Here is a 19487-nt window from a genome sequence, read left to right as displayed (position 1 = left end):
GAAACATTTGACATTTTTGCTGCAATGTGGACAACGCTCTCTCTAGCATTATTTTGGGCGTGGATATCAACACCATACCCAATAAGCGTTTGGACCATTGATGACTCTGGTGTTTTAAGAGCAATATGCAGAGCGTTTTCCCCTCTGCTGTTCTTGATGTTTGTCTGCGCCCCGTGCTGAAGGAGTAGTTGGGTAATTGCGACATCTTTGGATCGAACAGCGAAGTGAAGCGCTGTTTCTCCGGCTTGATTTTGTAGATTGGGATTCGCAGCACAACCAATCAAACCCTCCGCCATTACAGAACTCATCGCGTTCTGCTTGCTGTGGCGACTTTGGGATTCAATGCCAGTTTGGTTGCTCACCAGAAACTCAACCATGTCAGCGATGCCCTCGCGAGCCGCGTAATGCAAAGCCGAGTCGCCGTGGCTGTCTTGGACATTGACGTCGAATCCTGATTTCAGCATGAAGGAAATTGAAAGAAACATCCGGTGACGAGCCAGCAGGTGAAGCGGGCTGCAGCCTGTTTCCCATCCCTCGTTGCGTTTTTCATTGTAGAAAGACGCAGCAAAACGCCACGCTCTCCAGAAAGTTTGTTGCGTATCTGCAAGCTGGTGCAGCACCTTTTCAGCAACTTTCTGGCTGCTTTCGACTTGCCGAGCGTGGTAGAACACCCCCAATAGAGCATATTGAAGAAAGGGATGGCTCTTGGGCATCTGACTCTGGTCAGAGGCAGATGCTGTGCTTGCATAAGTCGTGCTCTGCATAATACAGGCCATGCAGTATTCAGACAGTATCTCATGTCTCTCGGAGAGTGAGCGTTTAAGCCCATCAGGTCGAAGGAGGGAAAATCCGCTTCCAAACAGGAAAAACTCGCGAACGGACTCGTGGATGAACTGGACCGCTGACCAACCAACATTTTCTTGCCTCTTCTCTCCTGCACTCGGAACAGAGCGCCAGGGCTCCATCTCGCCTATCCAAGGTGCAGTTGTTCCGCAATTCGCAAATTCATTGTTTGCAGATGTTTGCTCTTTGCGTTCTTTCCTCCTAGCTTCACGTTCTTTCCTCCTAGCTTCACGTTCTTCCTTCCTAGCTTTGTGGTCTTTCTTCCTAGCTTCGAGGTCTTTCTTCCTAACTTCGCGGTCTTTCTTCCTGGCTTCAGAACCTTTTCTCATAGCGTTAAGTAGTTCTTTTGGGGCTTCAGATTCTTCTTTCATGACTTCATTCTCCAAAAGCGTGTTGCCACATTGCCTGGCGACCTCGGGTCTTTGTGTAAGTGACTTTGGCAAAGTTATTCTGGAAGAGTCTCCCAAGTGCTCTGGAGGTTCTTCGAAGCTCTTGGGTCGCGTGGAAATGTTCTTAAGACTCGATGGATTTGGCAAAATTACTCCAGAAGAGCCTTTCCGGTGCCCTGAAGATTCATACGAATTCTCAATCTGCATAGAAATGCTCTCAAGAATCGATGAAACTTTTAAAGATGATCCAGAAGATTCACATAAGTCCTCTGAAGATTCACGACGCAGGACAATTTCTGCAAGTCCCCTGGTATACAATCTCAACTGCATCAAGAACCTCTCAGGGTTTGAGTCCAAGCAGTTATGAGACTCGTACCAGTGATTGATCAACGTCGTAGGAGTTTCTTCGTCGTCGGGGTGACGCTTGATTGTCAAGATATGCCGAAGCTCATCCTTCTCCAACGGTCGCTCAGACAACAAAATCCACTGGAAGATTTCTTCGGCATTCTGGACTTCGGTTCTGTTCATGTTGCTGTCGATCATGCCCTCAAAGAGCCTTTCCAGTTCCGAAGGTAAATCATCCAAGATTCGCTCAAGGCCTGATTCGGTCATTTCGTTGTCCAAGCCGGCCTTGAGTCTTCCCACAACCACGGTAACCCAAATGAAGACGCCCTTGGCTTTTTCTGCGACTTTCTTTCCTAGGCTGTTGAGCTTTCCGCTACTTGTAAGATTGGGGAATTTGTCGTTGACAAATTTCGCGATATCGTCGTCATTAAAGTCCTCAACAACGATTTGATCGCAATCGGGGACTTGAATGTTGGGAAAATGCCGACTTGACAGACAGACTTTGAGTTTCCCTTTGGCGGCCAGGTTTCGGAAAAAGTGGACGAGGTCCTGAGCAACCCGGTATGCTTCGTCATAGGTTTCTGAGCGGACCTCATCGAGGGCATCTACCATAACCACGGCGTTTTTGACGCCAGGATAATTCCCCGCATACGCAGATTCGAAGAACGCTCGAAGTTCCTCTTCTTTCCATTCCCATTCAAATTCCTGGGCCGCGGACTTCGCACACTTGGCCCTATACACTGGAATGAAGGCATGCAGCAAGGCTTTGTCTTGGCTGATGAGAACGTACAGCAACGTCCGGAACAGCCCGAGAGCCGAGTTTTGCAGCTTGACGTTGCTCCTGGCAGTGAAGAAGAAGCTAGCAACGGACACTGAGGAGGGCAGACCGGTGGATTTGAGGTGCCTCAGTATTTTCTTCATCAGTGTTGACTTTCCGGAACCAGGCTTGCCTTTGATCCAAAGAAGGCCTGGGGATCCTGGTCCAAACGCCCACTTGGACCAGTCAACGAAGTTTCGATGACCAAAGAGCCATGCCGATGTGTTGACCGCGGTATTTTCAATGGAGCCTTCTCTGTGATCGATCTCTGTGAAGTATAATGAACTTAACAGCACCGCCCTCGACTGCAGACCCATAGCCTTGATGCTGTCGGTGTAAGACCTCAAAACCTTGGAGAGTCGGACATAGCCATTGTCTAAACAGCTCTCAAAGCGACAGAAACCCTGCGCGTTGGAAAGAATTCTCTCCACGACCGGTTTTGACTTCAGGGGTGTTGCGAAGGTTGTCGAGGTTGCCGACTGAATCGATGGTAAAGCACGTACGTGAGATCGCACCGAGTCCCGGTAATCCCTAACCGAGCTCTCCAAGAAGTAACTGGTCTGTATGCCGTAGGTCTCCTGTAGCAGTGAAAATGATTCGACGTCTGATGAAGACTCTCCTCTCGCGAACTCCTGATTTTGGCTCCCGAGAGCCTGTTGCGACTGGACGTCGAAGGATATACGATCTCTGCCCAAGCATCGACGCGAGACTAGAAACACAACGGCGGATGTCCATCTAATAAGATCTTTCTCAATCTCCGATACGCCTCTTTCCGACAGCAGCAGTGCTTTTTTTAGGAGTAACCCTCCCTCTGCATGTGCCACGAATACCAGACTTCTACCCATCGGCCTCAAAGCTGATAGATCCCGCAGAAGCCCCGCTGCCTGGTCTAGGAAGCTTTCTAGCTGGTTCGGTAACTCGGCTTCGGAACCCCACGTCATCACACGGGTGTTGTTGAGAGTTGTCGGAAGATACACCTGCGGCCAGAACCTTCCCAAGGTGGTAGAGCGAGTGCTGCTCCTTGGAGTACAGGACCATGCTTCCCATGGATCTCCTTGGAGGCCCGGGATCAGAACCACATCAGCGATGGGTGCCGGAGGATCATGCATGATAGTAATGCCCTTCGGTCGGACTTTCCCGGCCTCGAGCCATTCTAGGCTGCGAATCTTGGCCTGCTCCTTCTCATGGGATCGAACGAATCCAAGCATTCGTTTGTATGCGGGTAAGGATTTTGTCCCCAGCTGATGAATATTGGATTTGAAACCTGGCACAGTCTCTTTCTTCTGTGCAGTGTCTATGATCATAGGCGGATCGAGGTCGAAAAGTTCGCGCCGTTGTGACCACGGCTTCATGTCCAGCCGGACCCTTTTCGGCGGCCGTGATGGCGCGAAATGCAGGATTTTACTGTCTTCAAGATAAGTCTTAAAGTCAATGAGTTCCTCGCTCAGCTCTTCCAGAATATCCTTGACCATGTCAATAACGTGATCAAGACTTGGGCTTTCAGCTTCAGACTCAAGCATCCTCTGGATCTCATCGAGAATGTCGCCCTTTTCGGAAGGCGCAAACAAAATCAGTCCAGTGATGCTATCTGCCAGCGGGCCGCCCGTAGCTCCAGACTCTTGACTATTGACAGCTTTCAGGAGTATTTTGGCAGCTAAGAGACACCCAAATCCGTGGCACACGAAAATCAGCGGTCGGTGGGCTTCTTCGGCTGTTTTGCGGACACAGTGCAGCCACTGCAAGAGCTCCTCGCAGTATTTGTTCATTGACTGAATTCCTTCCACGGCGAATTTAGGAATGTACCCATAGGCCAGAACGCGGCATTGAGGCAGGTCTTGTTGGAAGAATTCCTGGATCCAGATTCCACCAGTGCTCCCCTCGGGTCTCCAGGAGGAGTAGGCATGTCCATTCAAGTCTGGAATTGCAACAACGCTGCTGAATGTTAGCTATTTAAGCGTTGTGGAAGGCCAGTTACTCGATGTTCTCACTCTGCATTAATTGGTTCGTCCAGAGGATTCGCGTACAGCTGGGTGAATCCCTGGAAATGGCGATCGAAGCAAAGTCTTCCACCTGGAGTATTGACAAAACAGTTTGCGCTTAAGTCTCCTTCCAAGTATGCCAAGAAGTTTGGTGGGTAGTCTGTTTTCATCAACAAAGTTTGACTCGCGCTGTTATCGTCACAACTTGGGACTAAACTCGAGCAGAAGTCGAAGATGTGTTGTTCATCGGCCGAGAACAAAGCGCTGATAATCTGTCTTGATTGGCTCAAGGACCATGAGCTTCCGAGTCCTCGAATTCTATAATAGACCGGGGTGTTAGAAACCAAGCCTTGTATGGTAGGTGGCTTGAAGGGCGTGGCTGCTAGCGGCTGCGTAGACTGCCCCAGGTTGACTTTGGTGACCCAGATGGCATCCAGCCAGAAAGTTTGGAACTGCTGGCTTCCGGACATGATCCATTTGATCTTTGAAGTCTTTTCAGAAGCGCTGAGAGATACAAAGTCAAGGAAAAGGCTCATTTTATCGCCACAAGTGTGGATTTGGTCGATGACGAAATAAATTGTCGAAATGTCCGGGTCCGTGATCATATTTGAGAGCATTAACGAGAGCAGCCCCGAATCCAACACATCGATTGTAAGACTTCTTCCAGGGGTGCCGAAGGGTTTGAGGTATCGTCCCAGTTTACGGTGTGTCTTGACCAGCATCCAGATCAGAATCCGAAATACAGATATCGAATCTATGTCGCGGCCATTCTCACAGAAGCAGAAAGCCAACTTGCTGGATGAATCGTTCATGATCTCGCTGACAATTCCGGACACGATGACACTTTGCTCGACTGGGGTGCTCCCAGTAATCCAAAGTACTCGGCCATGTTCGTCGTTCTGCCAATCAAGGAAGCGGCTGTCACTGGTGCTAAACCTTTTTGGCCCCTGGTACCGCTTCCCCCATGTGTTTTGGATGTTTTGAAGTTGATATCCAGGATCCACGACGTATAACTCTTCCAGGCATTTTGTAAATTTCAGATTGGCTTTGAATCAGTTAGCAGGCACGTCACAATATTTGATCATCCCTAATGTTCTCACATATGTCTGAAGCAGCGAGTAGCATTTCCCCCACTGCGTGTCTCACCAAGATGTAATTCGCATCATGGGGATCTGTAAACTTATTCAGTTGGAAATGGTCAAGAGTCAAAGCTGTACAGCCGTGCCCTTGGAGACAGGCCGATTCTCTCTCAACCAATGTGGTCTAGTGCAAAGGCATGAGCGCGAGCATTTCATTTGAAAGTCCCCAATTACCACTCACTCTGCGAGAAACCGGGATAAAACTCGACGTCAATGATCGAGCTAAAGGGGCGATATTTGTCTCTCTTTCCTCGTAGAAACAATGAATGTTGAGTTTCAAGCGGTTCGCCTGAATAGCGAAGTTTCTGACTGTGTCGTCCAGCAATTGTGAGTCTCCGCCGAGCGTTTCCAAAAGAGGGGACTTATGGGCGTAATTGAGGGCCGCAGCAATGATTGCGACAGTCTGTGCGAGTCCCGCAGACGACGAGCCTCGATGAGGAGTGCCTAAGAGAACAATCCCCGAGATTGAAGCCATTAAGATCCTATCATGATAGGTACCTCGTGCTAAAGCTTGGAGCAAGGCCTTTTCAATCACGATACCTCCAAAACAGTGTGCGATGAAGACGAGTTGCCTATGAGGACAATCCTATTAGAAAAACCACACAACCACGTCAGCCACAGCAATGATCCAGAGAAAAATGACGGGTATTACCTTTCTCAAATCCTGCAGTAGGCTGAGAAGTCGGTCGGCCACATCAACCAGGCAGGTCGCCATGCTCAATTGGCCGAGCCAGTTAGACGCGTATCCATAAGCCATGATGCGAGCTCTTGGAAAGCAGCTTGGTAGCATGTCTTCCTTGCTGAGCCAACTGGAGCCCCCGGCACTCCATGTGTAATCTCTATGAGCGCCGATACCATGGACGGCAATTATGCTAAGAGTGAGAGGATCAGTGGCCGTATATTCGTCATAATAGTAGACTCTACCAGGAGCCTTACTCCAAGTTAGGTTCATGACCCTCAAACAGAGGGGTTCCAAACCCGGACGGCTTGAGATAATCATAGTCAGTGAAAGGCCACATGATCTTAGGGGACTGCGCCCTTCATCCGAGACTTACCGGCTCCGATCGTCCCGACATCTTCAAAAGTCCATGTGCCTACTCGGTATCCTCACATCCGATCCTCGAAAGCAGTTCTTTTCGTCCAGCGTTGAGGAGTTTGTGTTTCCGCGAGGATGATCAGGCTGTAAATAGGCCGACACTGAGATTCTGGGTGCGTCATAAGGCAATCTTTTCTCGTCACGTGTTCCAAGCCTGGTGCTGAGATCTTTTCTCAACGCGTAACCCCGCAGCGGTAAGCACTCGATGAAGCTGATGGTCAGCGGCTAGGTGCGACAACAACGTGATTGGTTTCCTCTGCATCAGACATATTACTACGCCACCACCACAAGGCCTCATTGCAGCTAGCCATTGAGCCTGCGCCACGTCAACTTGTTGCTGTCATGATCCAATGACAGCAGCCAGCTGGACTTATGCACATGCACATTGGGTTGGTCAACTCAGCTCATCAACAGTCAGGCTCGGAATCAGGCGCGTCGACGCTACGTACTTGACCTATGGCACAGCCCTCCTGCTTGTTTCTCCTCTCGTGAATATGTTGGTCAAATTGACTTGGATCCGATCAATTCGCCTCTGCCGTGAATTGCGAACGGTTTTCCTGTATACGCATCAGATATTTTCGATCAGCACCATAACACTTTGTTTCAAATGGGATGGTGATTGATCCAGAACACGTCCCTTTCACATTGAAGGCCGAACTTTGGCCCGGAATTTCCAAAAATGTGCTGAGGCCGTATCATACCGTACCAGGCCAACCACGCATCTCCATGAGCGACAACTCGGCCGTCGAAAACTTCCTCCGCAGAGAGCTTTCAACCAAGAGGCTTGATGATTTGTACTTCATGCTTTTTCTCGTCTCCAAGAGAAATAACATCAGTCCTTTGCATCACCAAGCCATCAAAGGCCGTCAGATCGTTATTACCGAGCGGCCAGACCTACACCTCGTATGGTATTATGACCGTATCTTCATCAAGCCGATTCCGCACTGCATTCTCAACTACGGTTTTTTCGAAAAGTTCTTACGGCCTGGTTCGTCTTACCGATCAGCAGCATACGGTTTTCTCAGGACCTATGCGAGCTTGGTGGTGCACGAAACGGATTTCAACATCGCGAAAGCAACGGGTCTGATTCCGACGGAGGTCAACTGGGAGAACTGGTGTCTTTTCATAGAAAACGTCGCCAAGACAAGGGACGATGAAGTGGCTCCTCGATATCACTACGGGGAATTGCGACTCACCCGCCTCAACTTTTACTCGAAATTATTTCTGCGCGAGTGGGACTATCTCGAGACACACCACCAGTATGTCGACTACTTCTCAAGATTCCTGGCGCCCTACCTCTTCGTCTTCGGTGCCGTGACAGTAGTGCTGGCTGCTATGCAGACGACGCTGACGGCTGACCCCAACGGATTATCGAAATCCAGGGTGTCCGAATTCTGCACTTTCTCTATTGTACTGACCGCCTGTGGTCTCTTCTTTTTTCCCGTGCTATACCTAGCGTTCCAACTTCGAGAACTGGCGTTGTTCTTGTTTTATCGGCAAAAAGCCAAATGACTTGTGTAGTGTCGCGTAATGGAAGGAAAAGTCAGATGTGTTTCGTTCTTTTCGACTCTCCCCTCAAGAAAGTGAGCACAGGCGTTCTTCGATCATCCGCAAGGGATTCTCGTTTTAGATCTGAACGTACAAAGATTTGCCAAATAGTTGGCTAATTACACCGAGAAAACCGGGAAATATCTGCAATGCCTCTGACATCTTGTTACAAACTGTTCCATTGCGTCATGTGGAACTGAAAGCCGTACTCGGTGAAATTACGGAGACGAGCTCCATCCCGAGAACCGGAGCCTCCAAGATTGACAACACATGTTTATGGGCCTGCCTCAGGTCTAGTATCTTGGCATGACAATCCCAGGAGACCTGTTTGCATTTGTAAAGTCTGCGCAGCTGCAAAACATTTGCGAGTATGGTAGCACACTATCGTTACACCCACCTTCATCCCAAAATCATGGTTCCGGGAGCTCGGCCGTGAAGACCCACTATTTTCGGATCCGGCCCGATCCATCGTAGCCGGCATCTTCGATATCAATCCTCTAAGTCATTTCAGTCGTGAGAAAAAATGTGTGATCATTATAAGAAATATGCTAATGAACGTAGAGTTACAAAGAAAAACAAGTCGAAAGCATATCAGACATCCGTTTTTCGATCGTGAGTAAATGGTCCCTCTTTCGAATCTTTCGAATCCTTCCCTGATGAATCTCCGCGCCCGAAGGGCTTCGTCTCACTCGAGTCCAAATCCACACTCGCCCTCCAGCCCATCCACCATGGACCGCTGAAAAGCTCTTCCATCCGCTCCATAGGAATACCCTTAGTCTCAGGCGCCCATAGACCGAGGAGTACAAGTCCTGCCGCGCACACGCACGCCCAGAAGACGTACGCGCCCCAGACGTCAAGACTCACAAACATATTGGGCGTTACCCTCACAACGGCAAACTGGAAGAACCAGTGCAGCGCCATGTTGGTGGCGTAGCAGACGTTACGGATGCGCGTCGGGTAGATCTCTGTGCCATAGAGGTACTGTACGGTGCATAGCCCGATGGACCAGCCAACGGCGTATACGAAAACGGACGCGATAGCGGCGTCCGAGGCAGGCTTGTTGGTTCCATCGATCCAGATGCCCATGTACACAGCCATGTATACGTGGGTGATGCACTGCAGGAAGAGACCTAGGATGAAGCACCGCCGACGCCCGAAGACATCGACGAGACCCCAGGTGAAGACCATCGTAAAAACGAGCTTGACAGCGCCATAAGCACCACTCGTGATGAGAGATGTGTTGTCACCGACGACGCCGGCATACCGGAAGATCTCCGGGATGTAGTACGTGATGCCGTTACCGCCAGACCATTGCGCCACAGTCTGCATCACAGCCCCCAAGAGGAAACGCGTTCGATATGTGGGAATGGTGATGGTCTCCTTGCAGATGGCCCAGGTGGAAGTGTCCGCGAGAATCTGTTGCTTGTTGCGGAGCTGCTCGTGGATCTCCTCATACTCGAGGTCGAGGGCCGGGTCGCTCCGGTCTGCGTGGCGGAGCTTGGCAAGCACGGCGAGCGCCTCATCGCCCCGGTCCCGCGATGCCAGCCAGCGCGGGGTATCAGCGAGGAAGAAGGAAGCGATGAACGCCAGGCCCACCGGGATGAGAGGGATGGCGATGACGAGGCGGTACTGCATCCTGGTCGCGGCTAGCGTTGCGTTGGCGGCGTAATTGATGAAGAAACCTAGTATCGAGATCGGTCAGTCGGAGGTTCGCCGAGGGAGGGGCCGTTTCCTGGAATGAGAACTCACCGATGGTTAGGAACGACAGCAAGACGACCATGTATATGCTGACCACCATGCCGCGCGACTTTGCGGGCGCAATCTCAGACAGATACAGCGGCGCCACGACGGTGAGACCGCCGGCACCCAACCCACCCCATATGCGGGCGAAAAGCATCAATCCTAAGATGCCGGATGAGAATACCTGCATCAAGGCGCCGGTCATCCAGAGGGCGATGAAGACCTGCCATGTCCGAAGCCGACCGAGCCTATCGTTCAAACCTAGAGCGATTATCGAGCCAAAGGCGGCGCCGAGAACACCAAACGATGAGATATTGGCCTTGCGGTCAGCCAGTCCAGACTCATTGCCTACCCATTGACTCGATAAGAGGCCAAAGTCTTCCTTGAATGAGGTCAAGCCCGTGGAGGCGCTGAAGCCTCCCTCATCATAACCTGTTGAGGACCCATCAGCACACCGCGAACGGAGGTTTTTTGGTGGAGAAAATGACAGATCACGGTCGCGTTATGCGGTGACCTGACTTGACCGTACATAAACAGAAACTTACCCTTGGGGATTGACCCGCACGCGATAACGATAATGGTCAAGAGATAGTAGGCGTTGAAGTCGACCATTTTCCAGGGTCTGATGGAACTGGTTGACGGTTCGAACGCGTTCGTGGAACGCAGGTTGTGCGAGTTCCTCGAAGTGAGTGAGATGAATGAGAGAAATTTTCTGCGGTCGCCCCCTATTTCCGACACGCAACTGTGACCAAGTCACGCACCATTCGCCTCCGACGACTCGTCACTTCTTATGTCGCCTTTCTTTTCCCCCTCCTTCAACGAGCGTCGTCGCTCAACCGCGGGGTTGAAGCGAAGTCCCTCCACGGGGTAAGACGGCCAAGCGATGCAGGTTCTCCCGCTTCAGTCTTCTCCGGATTTTGCGGCCCCGGTTCGTGAAGCCAACCCCACGATTTCAGTTCGAGTCGATCGCGCGTGGAGGAGGATCTCGTGCAGAGAGTGGAGATGAAAAACGTCGGACGTTGACCGAACAAAGATTTTGGGGGGAACACGCAACTTTGAAAGGAAAAACCGGAGGCAAACGCGAACTGGAGACTTTCTTAGTAATGATCTCCACTCGGGAGTTGCGTTCATCCAGTGCCAGTTCCCTTCACACCATTTCCAAGTGCCGGTGGGTTGTCTTCTCAGATGAAAGGGTCCAGGTATTGTCTCACGGAATGATGGTGGTGAGATACCTCAACATCGTCCGGTATTCCCGGTCCGCTTCCGGCTGGTCCAGGCTCTCTCTGTGTGTGTTCTCTCTGTCGAGGCGTCTCTCTCACTTTCACTCGCTCAATCTCTCTTCTCAACGATGCTCGGTCAACTTCCGGCAGGCCTGGCTTCCACTAACTGTGGTCCGCGTCCTGACTCGTGGCAAAGGAAAAGTAGCTGTATTCTCTCGTTCACACTCACATATGCGCCTGTAAAACGATGCTGTCGTCGCCCGCTATCCAATAACCCGAAGCAAATAATCCCTACCGTGCACATATGGCCGATGCATGCCGTCGGTCATGTTCCATAGGCAAGATTCTGAAAATAGTTGAAGAGCATATGCGTAGTGTAGTTACACGCGCAAATCGTCCCAAACCACCAATACGCAACGCCAAACCGCTGCTCAGTTGCTGTACCTTGTGAGAATCGGACATCCTCCGAGCGACACCGCCCAGAATTTCCCTCCCCAAAACCAGAAACCTGCACCTCTCATCTTGACGAATTCGCCCTCAACCACCTCCACTATCGCTCCTACTACTTGTTGCCATTCTTGCTGGAGAATCCGTAAAACTGCGGGCTGCCCTAGAGGAGTGAAAGGTTCCTCTCGAGTATGCTGCAACTCAATGATCCACTCAACGAGCCGGGCAGTCGGCAGGATCTCAGCGAGCACGATGGGCCGACGTCCATATGTGCAGGCGCACCGCCGCCGCCGCCATCACGGTCCTCTGACGTTCCTGCAGTCAGTTGCGGATGACGAAAACCCCGTCGTACCTTCGGTGCCGTCGCCAGTTTGTTCTCGCGAGGAGAAGGATTCATCCCTTCCATGCCTTTCCAGTAGGCGCCCGCGTACCACCACAACCACATCCACCCCTCCGTCCCTAGATACTTGTCACCATCAAATCGGCAAGAAACCCGAGCCTCGCCTCTATCATTCGTCCCCCTCGTTTCCTCCATCTACTTCTTCTACCGATAGGGCCCTCCCCTCAACCCTCACTCATAGAGCTGCTGCCCTCAACATGGTACAGCGGCGCATGCTCCAGGCACACTCTTACTTGTATCGACATATCAGAACCATCATGGCCCTCCTTCAGCCTCTCCTAAACCCGACATCGACGTCGACAAGAAACGACAAAGTAATACCAACAGTTATTACTTCGACGGCCCGTCGGAGGTTGACCCTGCCAGAGCGGATCCCCCGCGGAGCATGGGACTCACACATGCACGTCGTCGACCCGGCCGCATATCCCTTGGCAAGAGACGCAATATACTGCCCCAAGACGCACCGTCTCGAGCACGCCCTCACCTTCGAATCGTCGGTTGGAATCGATAACATCGTCCTCGTTCAACCTTCCATCTACGGCAATGATAACACATGTCTCCTCGATGCTCTTAGAGCCCTGGGTCCTCGCCGTGGCCGTGCGGTTGTGGCTTTCGAACCCGGTAGCTTGCCGCAAAGTACACTGCTGGAGTGGCACAAGCTCGGTGTAAGAGGCGTCCGCATTAACCTCTCATCGGTTGGCAAGTCCCTTGATGCCAACGAGCTCGATAACCTCCTGCATCGCTATGCAGAGGATTGCAAGCCGTTAGACTGGGTTATTCAAGTTTACATGCCCATGTCTATGATCGAGCTTCTCGAGCCCATCGTACCGACTCTTGGCGTCCGCGTCTGTATCGACCACCTCGGCCACCCTTGCATCAAAGACATGCCTTCACACAACCCATACGAAATGAACGGCTTCAAGTCCTTGGCAAGGCTTCTTAGAGCCGGTAACACCTACGTGAAGCTATCGGCTCCGTACCGACTGAGCTCCAAGGCCGACCATAGCGACCTGGAGCCCATTGCACGAGAGGTTCTTAACCTTCGTGGCAAGGATAGAGTCATCTTCGCAACGGACTGGCCGCATACCCGGTTCGAAGGATTAGACATCAGGCCATGGATGGAAACAGTTCTTGATTGGTGCGGTAAAGACGACATCCTGGTCGACAGGTTGTTCAGAGGAAACGCGGAGGATTTATGGAATACACGGCACAGCAGATGATTTTCAACAACATCTGTTAGCTTCGTTCATCCTTTCTAGTAATTCAGCATAGCGATGGCAGCAGGAACGTCGGGTACGACGAATGACTCACGACAACAACCTAACAATAAAGAATATTAATTCCTCTCAAATGCGAAATTCACCGTCTGCTTGATTATCCGAACACTGTCATTTCATTGGTTACCGACAACCTGGGTCTGGGCCATTTCAAAGCGTCAAGCGAGTTTCCATTGCTCTGTCCAAACCTACGTAGCCTTGAATGGTTGGTATTGCATGATAAGCCACGTGAACTGGAAGAGTAATGGTACCAATGGAAAATGAAGTATTTCTCCATGTCCGTTGAGACCAAAGACATCTTCAATGTTGCATAGTGATCAATATCAAAAGCCGTCAACCGACCTACGTTCAACTGGCTTTCCAGCTGCCAATGAGCTGTTGCGCATGCTCGGCCGTTGCCAAGGCCCATCATCCAAAGTCCCAAACCAACCTTAACACATTGCTTTGGTTGTTCGATGTGCGTAATCTTCGGTTCCAAGTCATCGGACAACTTCCTTCCAACCCCACATTCTCTGCGGTATTACTACATCCTTCTGGTTTCTGGTGAGCAGCACCTGCCACCATCCTCGGTGTTGATTGTGCAAACTACTTCATTAGTTTGAATGCGGAGCGGGTCCTCCGCGCCGTCCGTTCCGTATCCGAAAGCAAAGCCGAACTCGAGACTTATGGAACCGAAGCAAGCCGCCAAGCCGTGGGCGAAGCGTGGAAGTTGGCCGAGTGAGGCCGGGACTGGCTTATTCCAGTATGTACGGACACCAAAAGGACCCTAAGTACATCTTTGAGTGTATAGCGGAAGAGCAATCATGATCGGACTGACTTACACCGTGGGTCGGAGAGTCCGCGTAGAAGAGCGAGTCTAGACCGATCTGGTCTGTAAGATGTTGAACGTGCCGCTGAAGAACTTTTGTAGCGGAAAAGGCGACGGGGAATAAAGCGGGATTGCGGGGGGGTTTTGTGAGCGTCGGTGAGATCTGAAAGGCCGAGGCTTACTATCATGGTTCCATGCCCCGGAGAGCTTTTCGCTGCTAATTCCTTTGGGTTAGTATTTCCGTCGCTTGAGTTATCCCGGCCGAGAGAGAGACTATCACGGAGAAGTCCTACCATTTGTCCGTATTGTGTGTGTCTGCGCAGTACGCCGAGTCAGGGAAGTGTAAACGCCCTTTTAACATGATCAGTGGCCTTGAAGAACAAACAGCGATGAAAAACTCCACGGACAAATTCTCCCAATAATTACCCCACAATTCGTCCCATGGGGACTGGGGATTTACAAAGAACAGTCACGAAATCCCCGGATTCCAACTGGCTGTTTGTAATTGCCGAGACGAGACGCCGGTGCTGTTGCAACCTCCCCCAGCTTTGGCAGCTAGGCCGTCCGACTTCCGCATGGGGTCTCCGAGTTCCGAGCTCTGGGCGCAATGTCAAGCGGTGGACGAATCAGGAAAGAATAGCCTCTATGTGACAACTCCAGCAATAGGCAATGATTCAATCCCGGCACAGCGGTGGAAAACAAGCTTGTTTTTGGCTTTTGACGGGAGATGCGATGCCAATATCGGAATCTGGGGTTTGCGGGGGAACAGTTCGTCTGACGTCGAATCTGGGGATATTTGGATAATCACTATTGGCGAGAGTGACGTTGAGAAGTTCATAAATATGAGGTCGGATCGAAACAACATTTAGGAGAGAAGCTTCACTCGTTGCGCTCTCTTCTCTCAAGTCGGGTCGAAATTCCCAACTAATCTTTGAAATCCCACTCCTCCCGACCAGCCGGACTCTTTCAATCGCCACACCCCGGCAAGATGCGTCCCGCAACCCTCCTCCTCCCCCTCCTCCCCGCCGCCGCCTCCCAGACCCTCTGCCCCCTCACACCCTGCAGCGCCGTCCACGTCCTCCTCATCCGCGGCACGAACGAGCCGTACCCGGGTCTGCAACAGCCCATCGCCGAGGCCATCTGCAAGGACTGGGACTGCACGTGGGCGAGCGTCGAGTACCAGGCCGTCTTCCACGACTACTGCGACTCCGTCGAGGGCGGCGTCGCCAACACCCTCAAGGCCGTCACCGACTACGCCACCCGCTGCCCGGACGCCAAGATCGTGCTGTCCGGCTTCTCGCAGGGCGGCCAGGTCGTCGGCGACTTGCTCGGCGGCGGCGGCGGGGAGTTCAAGAGCCAGAGCTGCGTGCAGGAGACGAGCGAGGGGATTGCGCCGGAGGTTTTCCCTGGCGATCATAGTGAGTTTCGCGCCTCGCCGCTCTCCCCTCCGGATGAATGTATATGCTGGTGGGGAATTTTTGGACTGACGGAGTGTGTGTCTGATAGTCGCTGCTGCTCTTATCTGGGGCTCGCCGAGACACGTTGCGAACCAGACTTACAACTTGCTCGTTGGCGCCCGCATGCAGTCCGTAAGTTGCGAGATCCGCGTTGCGTCGAGATGAAAGAGGATAATGACTAACACGCATACCAGGGTTTCCCTCGGGAGGGCGCGCAGCTCGAGTCGCTGAACCGGTGGTCTGCCAGACTGCGCGACTACTGTAATGCTGACGACCCCGCCTGCTCTCAAGGAACTAGCTGGGACGCGCACGAGAACTACGGCCTGAAGTATGCGGAGGATGCGGCTCAGTTCGTCAAGTTCAAGGTTTGCTGAGTTGGCATGAGACGGCGAACCGAATGTTGACGAATCATGAGTTGGCGTAGACTTACTCGTAACTTACAACTGGAAACTATTCAATGACTTAGTCACATTGGGATGTCAACTATCTGAGAGTTTAATGATAATACGACTAGTCAAAGAAGAAAGAGAGTTTCCGGTCGAGTTGAGACACCTCTTCAAATGCAATGATGAAGCACTGATCTCCAAGCGTTCGGATACCTACCTCTCTTACATGCGGGTGACAGCTTGCTTGTCTCGCAGGGCCGCCGAAACAATTTCCAAGCAAAAACCAAAGCCGGGAACGGAAAGTTTGACAACTGAGGTGCAAAAAGATATCAGTTGCTTGAAATTGGCAAAAGAAGTGCCCCCTCACGGGATTGAACCGTGGACCTTCTCATGATCCGTGAAGCATACGAGTGAGACGCTCTACCACTGAGCCAAAGGGGCATATCATGGGATTATGTAAGGGGGCGTTTGAGCCGGCTTATGACGCGTGTGACGCTCATCCTTCCGGCGTCGATTTCGGTGCTCGATTTCGCAGGTCCGGATCAAGCATTCTCCTGTTCTCACGTCCCCTTCATCCGTCAACGACACTCACTTCTATAGCTTGTTCCACCACCTCACACCTCTGAGAACTCGGTCAACTTCCACACTCAGCCTCCGCAAGATCGCCAATTCAGATCTTCAAACCTCATTAAAGTTCACTAAATCATCGGCACGCGAAGGGCCAGAAAATGCCCTCATCCCTCGGCCCAAGTCCGTGATGGAACGAACGCAACGCACAACCTCGGCCATCCCCCGTGCCGGTGAACCGGAGCCACATTCAACCTGTTCCCCCAGCCGGGATTCAAAGTATCCGCCAACGGGCGTCGGCGCAGTCTCGTCCCCACCCTCGACGATTCCTCTCTTTCTTTTTCTCCTTTCGGTCTGATTTCGCACGTGTAAAAGCAGCGAAACTTATAGCGAAACCTGCAGGAAATTCACCGGTCAGCAAATTTGTCCGGCTCTTGTCAGGGTCTCACGCTACGGTCCGACTCGTGAGGAAAGAACCGTTCCATAATTATCCTGCCATCGCAACTCTTCTCTTGGCAAATTACTCAAAATGAAAAAAAAAGTCCTCAGCAGGGCAGCGGTCGTCAAAGCAGTCCGTTCCCTCATGTCGGGATCGGATGCACGTCCCGAGCCTGCTCGACCTCCCTCCCCCTCGGACCCTAGCCGTGACATCTGCAATGGACCCCGCGACAGCGCATCATCGCACTCCTATTTCGCCATTACAAGCTCCTCCAGAAAGTCCCACGCCGAACATGGGCCCCGGTAACGCAGAAACAAGACGGCTTCGGTCCTCCGCAGTCAAAGATAGCCCGAAACAAGCACCCGCAATCCCGCTCGACCGGCACGTGTCCATCCTCAGGGTGCGGACGACAAGCGGCCATGTGTGGCACACATGTAACCTCCGGACGCATCTTGCATATACGCGCTAGCGGCCCCCAGGTTTTCCAAGAAATCCAGAATCTCCTCCCCCTCAAAAACTTTACACATCATCATCGCCGTCGCCGTTGGCCGGTGATGTCTCTCGGTCAACTTCCGAATGTCAGACGGACCTGGAGAGGTTGAGTCTTGAGAGACCTTCGCGGACTTGCTCAGCCGGGCTGTTGATCTGATCACCGAGACAAGCAGGCTCCCAAAACGCCGGCCATCGCCAAGATGACCCCGGAGAACAACCCATGCGCTCTCTCTCTCTCTCTCTGTCTCGCACGTCCGCCGAGCGGCCCAGCCCGCCGTCGCCGTGTCGCTTAAACACAGACAAACCCACGCAGGCACGAATCCCACGGATGTCAAAAAAGCACCGAGCCACGCCATCTCATCGGCGCTGATCTCGCGGAAAATGGCCGAAGAATGCAGAACGAGAAACTTCATGATATCGAAATCCCCCTCCCCCCACGGAAAGAACACCGATATACGAGCGAGAAACCCTCCAAACGCTCGGAACATGTCCGAGTGGAGCCCCGTCGTCGTCGTGAGACGGCCATACTCCGGAGAGCTCCTCAATTTCTCGGGGGGTAAAAATCGAGCCCACGAGACCCCGATGCTGTGGGAACGTTTAAGCGAGCGAGCGCAGCAAAAGACGTATATGACTTGTGCGGGAGAACCGGCACCCCGGGTGGGCTTGGTGTTTACTAGTATGACGACGACGATTTCGTGACAAAAAAAAAGAACCCTATTGACGACTCCACGATCCCCGGCTAGCTTTTACCGACGAACACCGAGGTTCGTCCTTGCCGTTAGACTCGTGTCATCAGATCATATCAGCCCATATCGTCAAAGATTCCAAAACCGGCCCAGATCAGCAGATGGATTCCGGAGTGCTGAGCAAGATCCTGGCCGGCGGCGTTGCGGGGGTTTCAGAAACACTCGTCACTGTAAGTCTCAGGATCCATGGATCTGCTGCTTTCTAAACTTAGCAACAAAACGACAACACATCATCACATTCCGTCTTAAGTCTCAGTGTCTTTCCGGGAGTCACTTGATGGGCAAACAAACACTGTTCATATCATTTCTCTCCTGAAATTTTGTACACTTTCTCTAACAAAACGACGCAAAACTGAAAAGTACCCCGCCGAATTCGTCAAGACTCGTCGCCAGTTACACGTCAAGTCCGGCGATGCGCCGCCGAGCTCCCTCTCCATCGTCCGCGAGACCGTACGCCGCTCCGGCGTGAAGGGCATCTACTCGGGCGTCCAGGCCCTCGCGGCCTCCAACGCGGCCAAGTCCGGTATTCGGTTTCTCGCCTTCGAGACCACCCGCGCCAAGCTCGATGGCCTGAACGGGACCGACCCGAAGGCCGGGCGGCCGAGGTCCGCGTGGATCAACGTCGTGAGCGGGCTCAGCGCCGGCGTGGCGGAGAGCATCGCGGTGGTGACCCCGGGCGAGGCGATCAAGACGAAGATGATCCACGACGCGTCGTCGTCGTCGTCCGGCGGACGGTTCGCGAACCGAGGGCTCGCCGGCGCCGTCGGCGTGCTTGTTCGCGAGGAGGGCGTGAGGGGGTTGTGGAGCGGTCTGACGCCGGTGTTGTGCAAGCAGGGGACCAACAGCGCGGTGCGGTTCACGACGTTTGCGATGCTCCAGGAGCGGGTCGCGAGCTGGTGGCCTAGCCTCGACGGGAGCGTCGGCAGCACGCTTGTCTTGGGAGGGATCAGTGGTGTTTTTACGGTGTACGTTTGTGTGCTGGTTGTGTTGTTTTTATATGATGGAAACATGTGCTGACTGTATTTACAGATATGCGTCGATGCCGTTTGATAACATCAAAACGAGGATGCAGGCTGTTGATGCGAGGTACAAGGGTATGCTGGACTGCGCTGCGCAGGTCTTTCGGGGTGATGGCGTGTTGGCTTTTTGGAGAGGCACTTCGCCTAGACTAGTCCGCTTGACGGTAAGTGATGCAATGTGAAGCAGACTTGGCCGTTTGCTGACACACTCAGCTTTCGAGTGGCATCACTTTTACGGTGTACGACCAGGTGGTCCGCCTGATCAAGTCGATTCAAGCAGATGGTGCCGCTGGCGATCTCCAGCGCGTGTAAGACGCGGGAAAGTTGGCGCGC

General features: G+C 52.5%; 4 protein-coding genes across 4 annotated transcripts; 3 read left to right on the top strand and 1 right to left on the bottom strand.

Annotated features, from left to right (window-relative positions):
• Positions 1-7334: 7334 nt before the first annotated feature.
• Positions 7335-8120, top strand: CkaCkLH20_11243 (uncharacterized protein; the record flags this gene model as incomplete). The annotated part of the gene is made up of 1 exon (XM_038893957.1): positions 7335-8120. One exon carries the CDS (start codon positions 7335-7337, stop codon positions 8118-8120), a length of 786 nt encoding a protein of 261 aa, XP_038740783.1.
• Positions 8121-8747: 627 nt separating this feature from the next.
• On the bottom strand, positions 8748-10508 carry CkaCkLH20_11242 (uncharacterized protein; the record flags this gene model as incomplete). The annotated part of the gene is made up of 3 exons (XM_038893956.1): positions 8748-9838; positions 9906-10328; positions 10442-10508. The coding sequence occupies 3 exons, from the start codon at positions 10506-10508 to the stop codon at positions 8748-8750; spliced, it is 1581 nt and encodes a 526-aa protein (XP_038740782.1).
• A 1712-nt stretch (positions 10509-12220) lies between these two features.
• CkaCkLH20_11241 (amidohydrolase) lies at positions 12221-13183 on the top strand (the record flags this gene model as incomplete). The annotated part of the gene is made up of 1 exon (XM_038893955.1): positions 12221-13183. The coding sequence occupies one exon, from the start codon at positions 12221-12223 to the stop codon at positions 13181-13183; it is 963 nt and encodes a 320-aa protein (XP_038740781.1).
• Positions 13184-15036: 1853 nt separating this feature from the next.
• CkaCkLH20_11240 (acetylxylan esterase precursor) lies at positions 15037-19466 on the top strand (the record flags this gene model as incomplete). Its single annotated transcript, XM_038893954.1, has 6 exons — positions 15037-15466; positions 15555-15637; positions 15700-15870; positions 18496-19100; positions 19165-19318; positions 19368-19466. 6 exons carry the CDS (start codon positions 15037-15039, stop codon positions 19464-19466), a joined length of 1542 nt encoding a protein of 513 aa, XP_038740780.1.
• Positions 19467-19487: the final 21 nt, after the last annotated feature.

This window comes from Colletotrichum karsti (genome assembly GCF_011947395.1).
Source record: "Colletotrichum karsti strain CkLH20 chromosome Unknown Scaffold46, whole genome shotgun sequence".
Taxonomy (NCBI): domain Eukaryota; kingdom Fungi; phylum Ascomycota; class Sordariomycetes; order Glomerellales; family Glomerellaceae; genus Colletotrichum; species Colletotrichum karsti.
The sequence above is the reverse complement of the archived record's forward strand: the minus strand, read 5'-3'. Positions and strand labels throughout refer to the sequence as shown.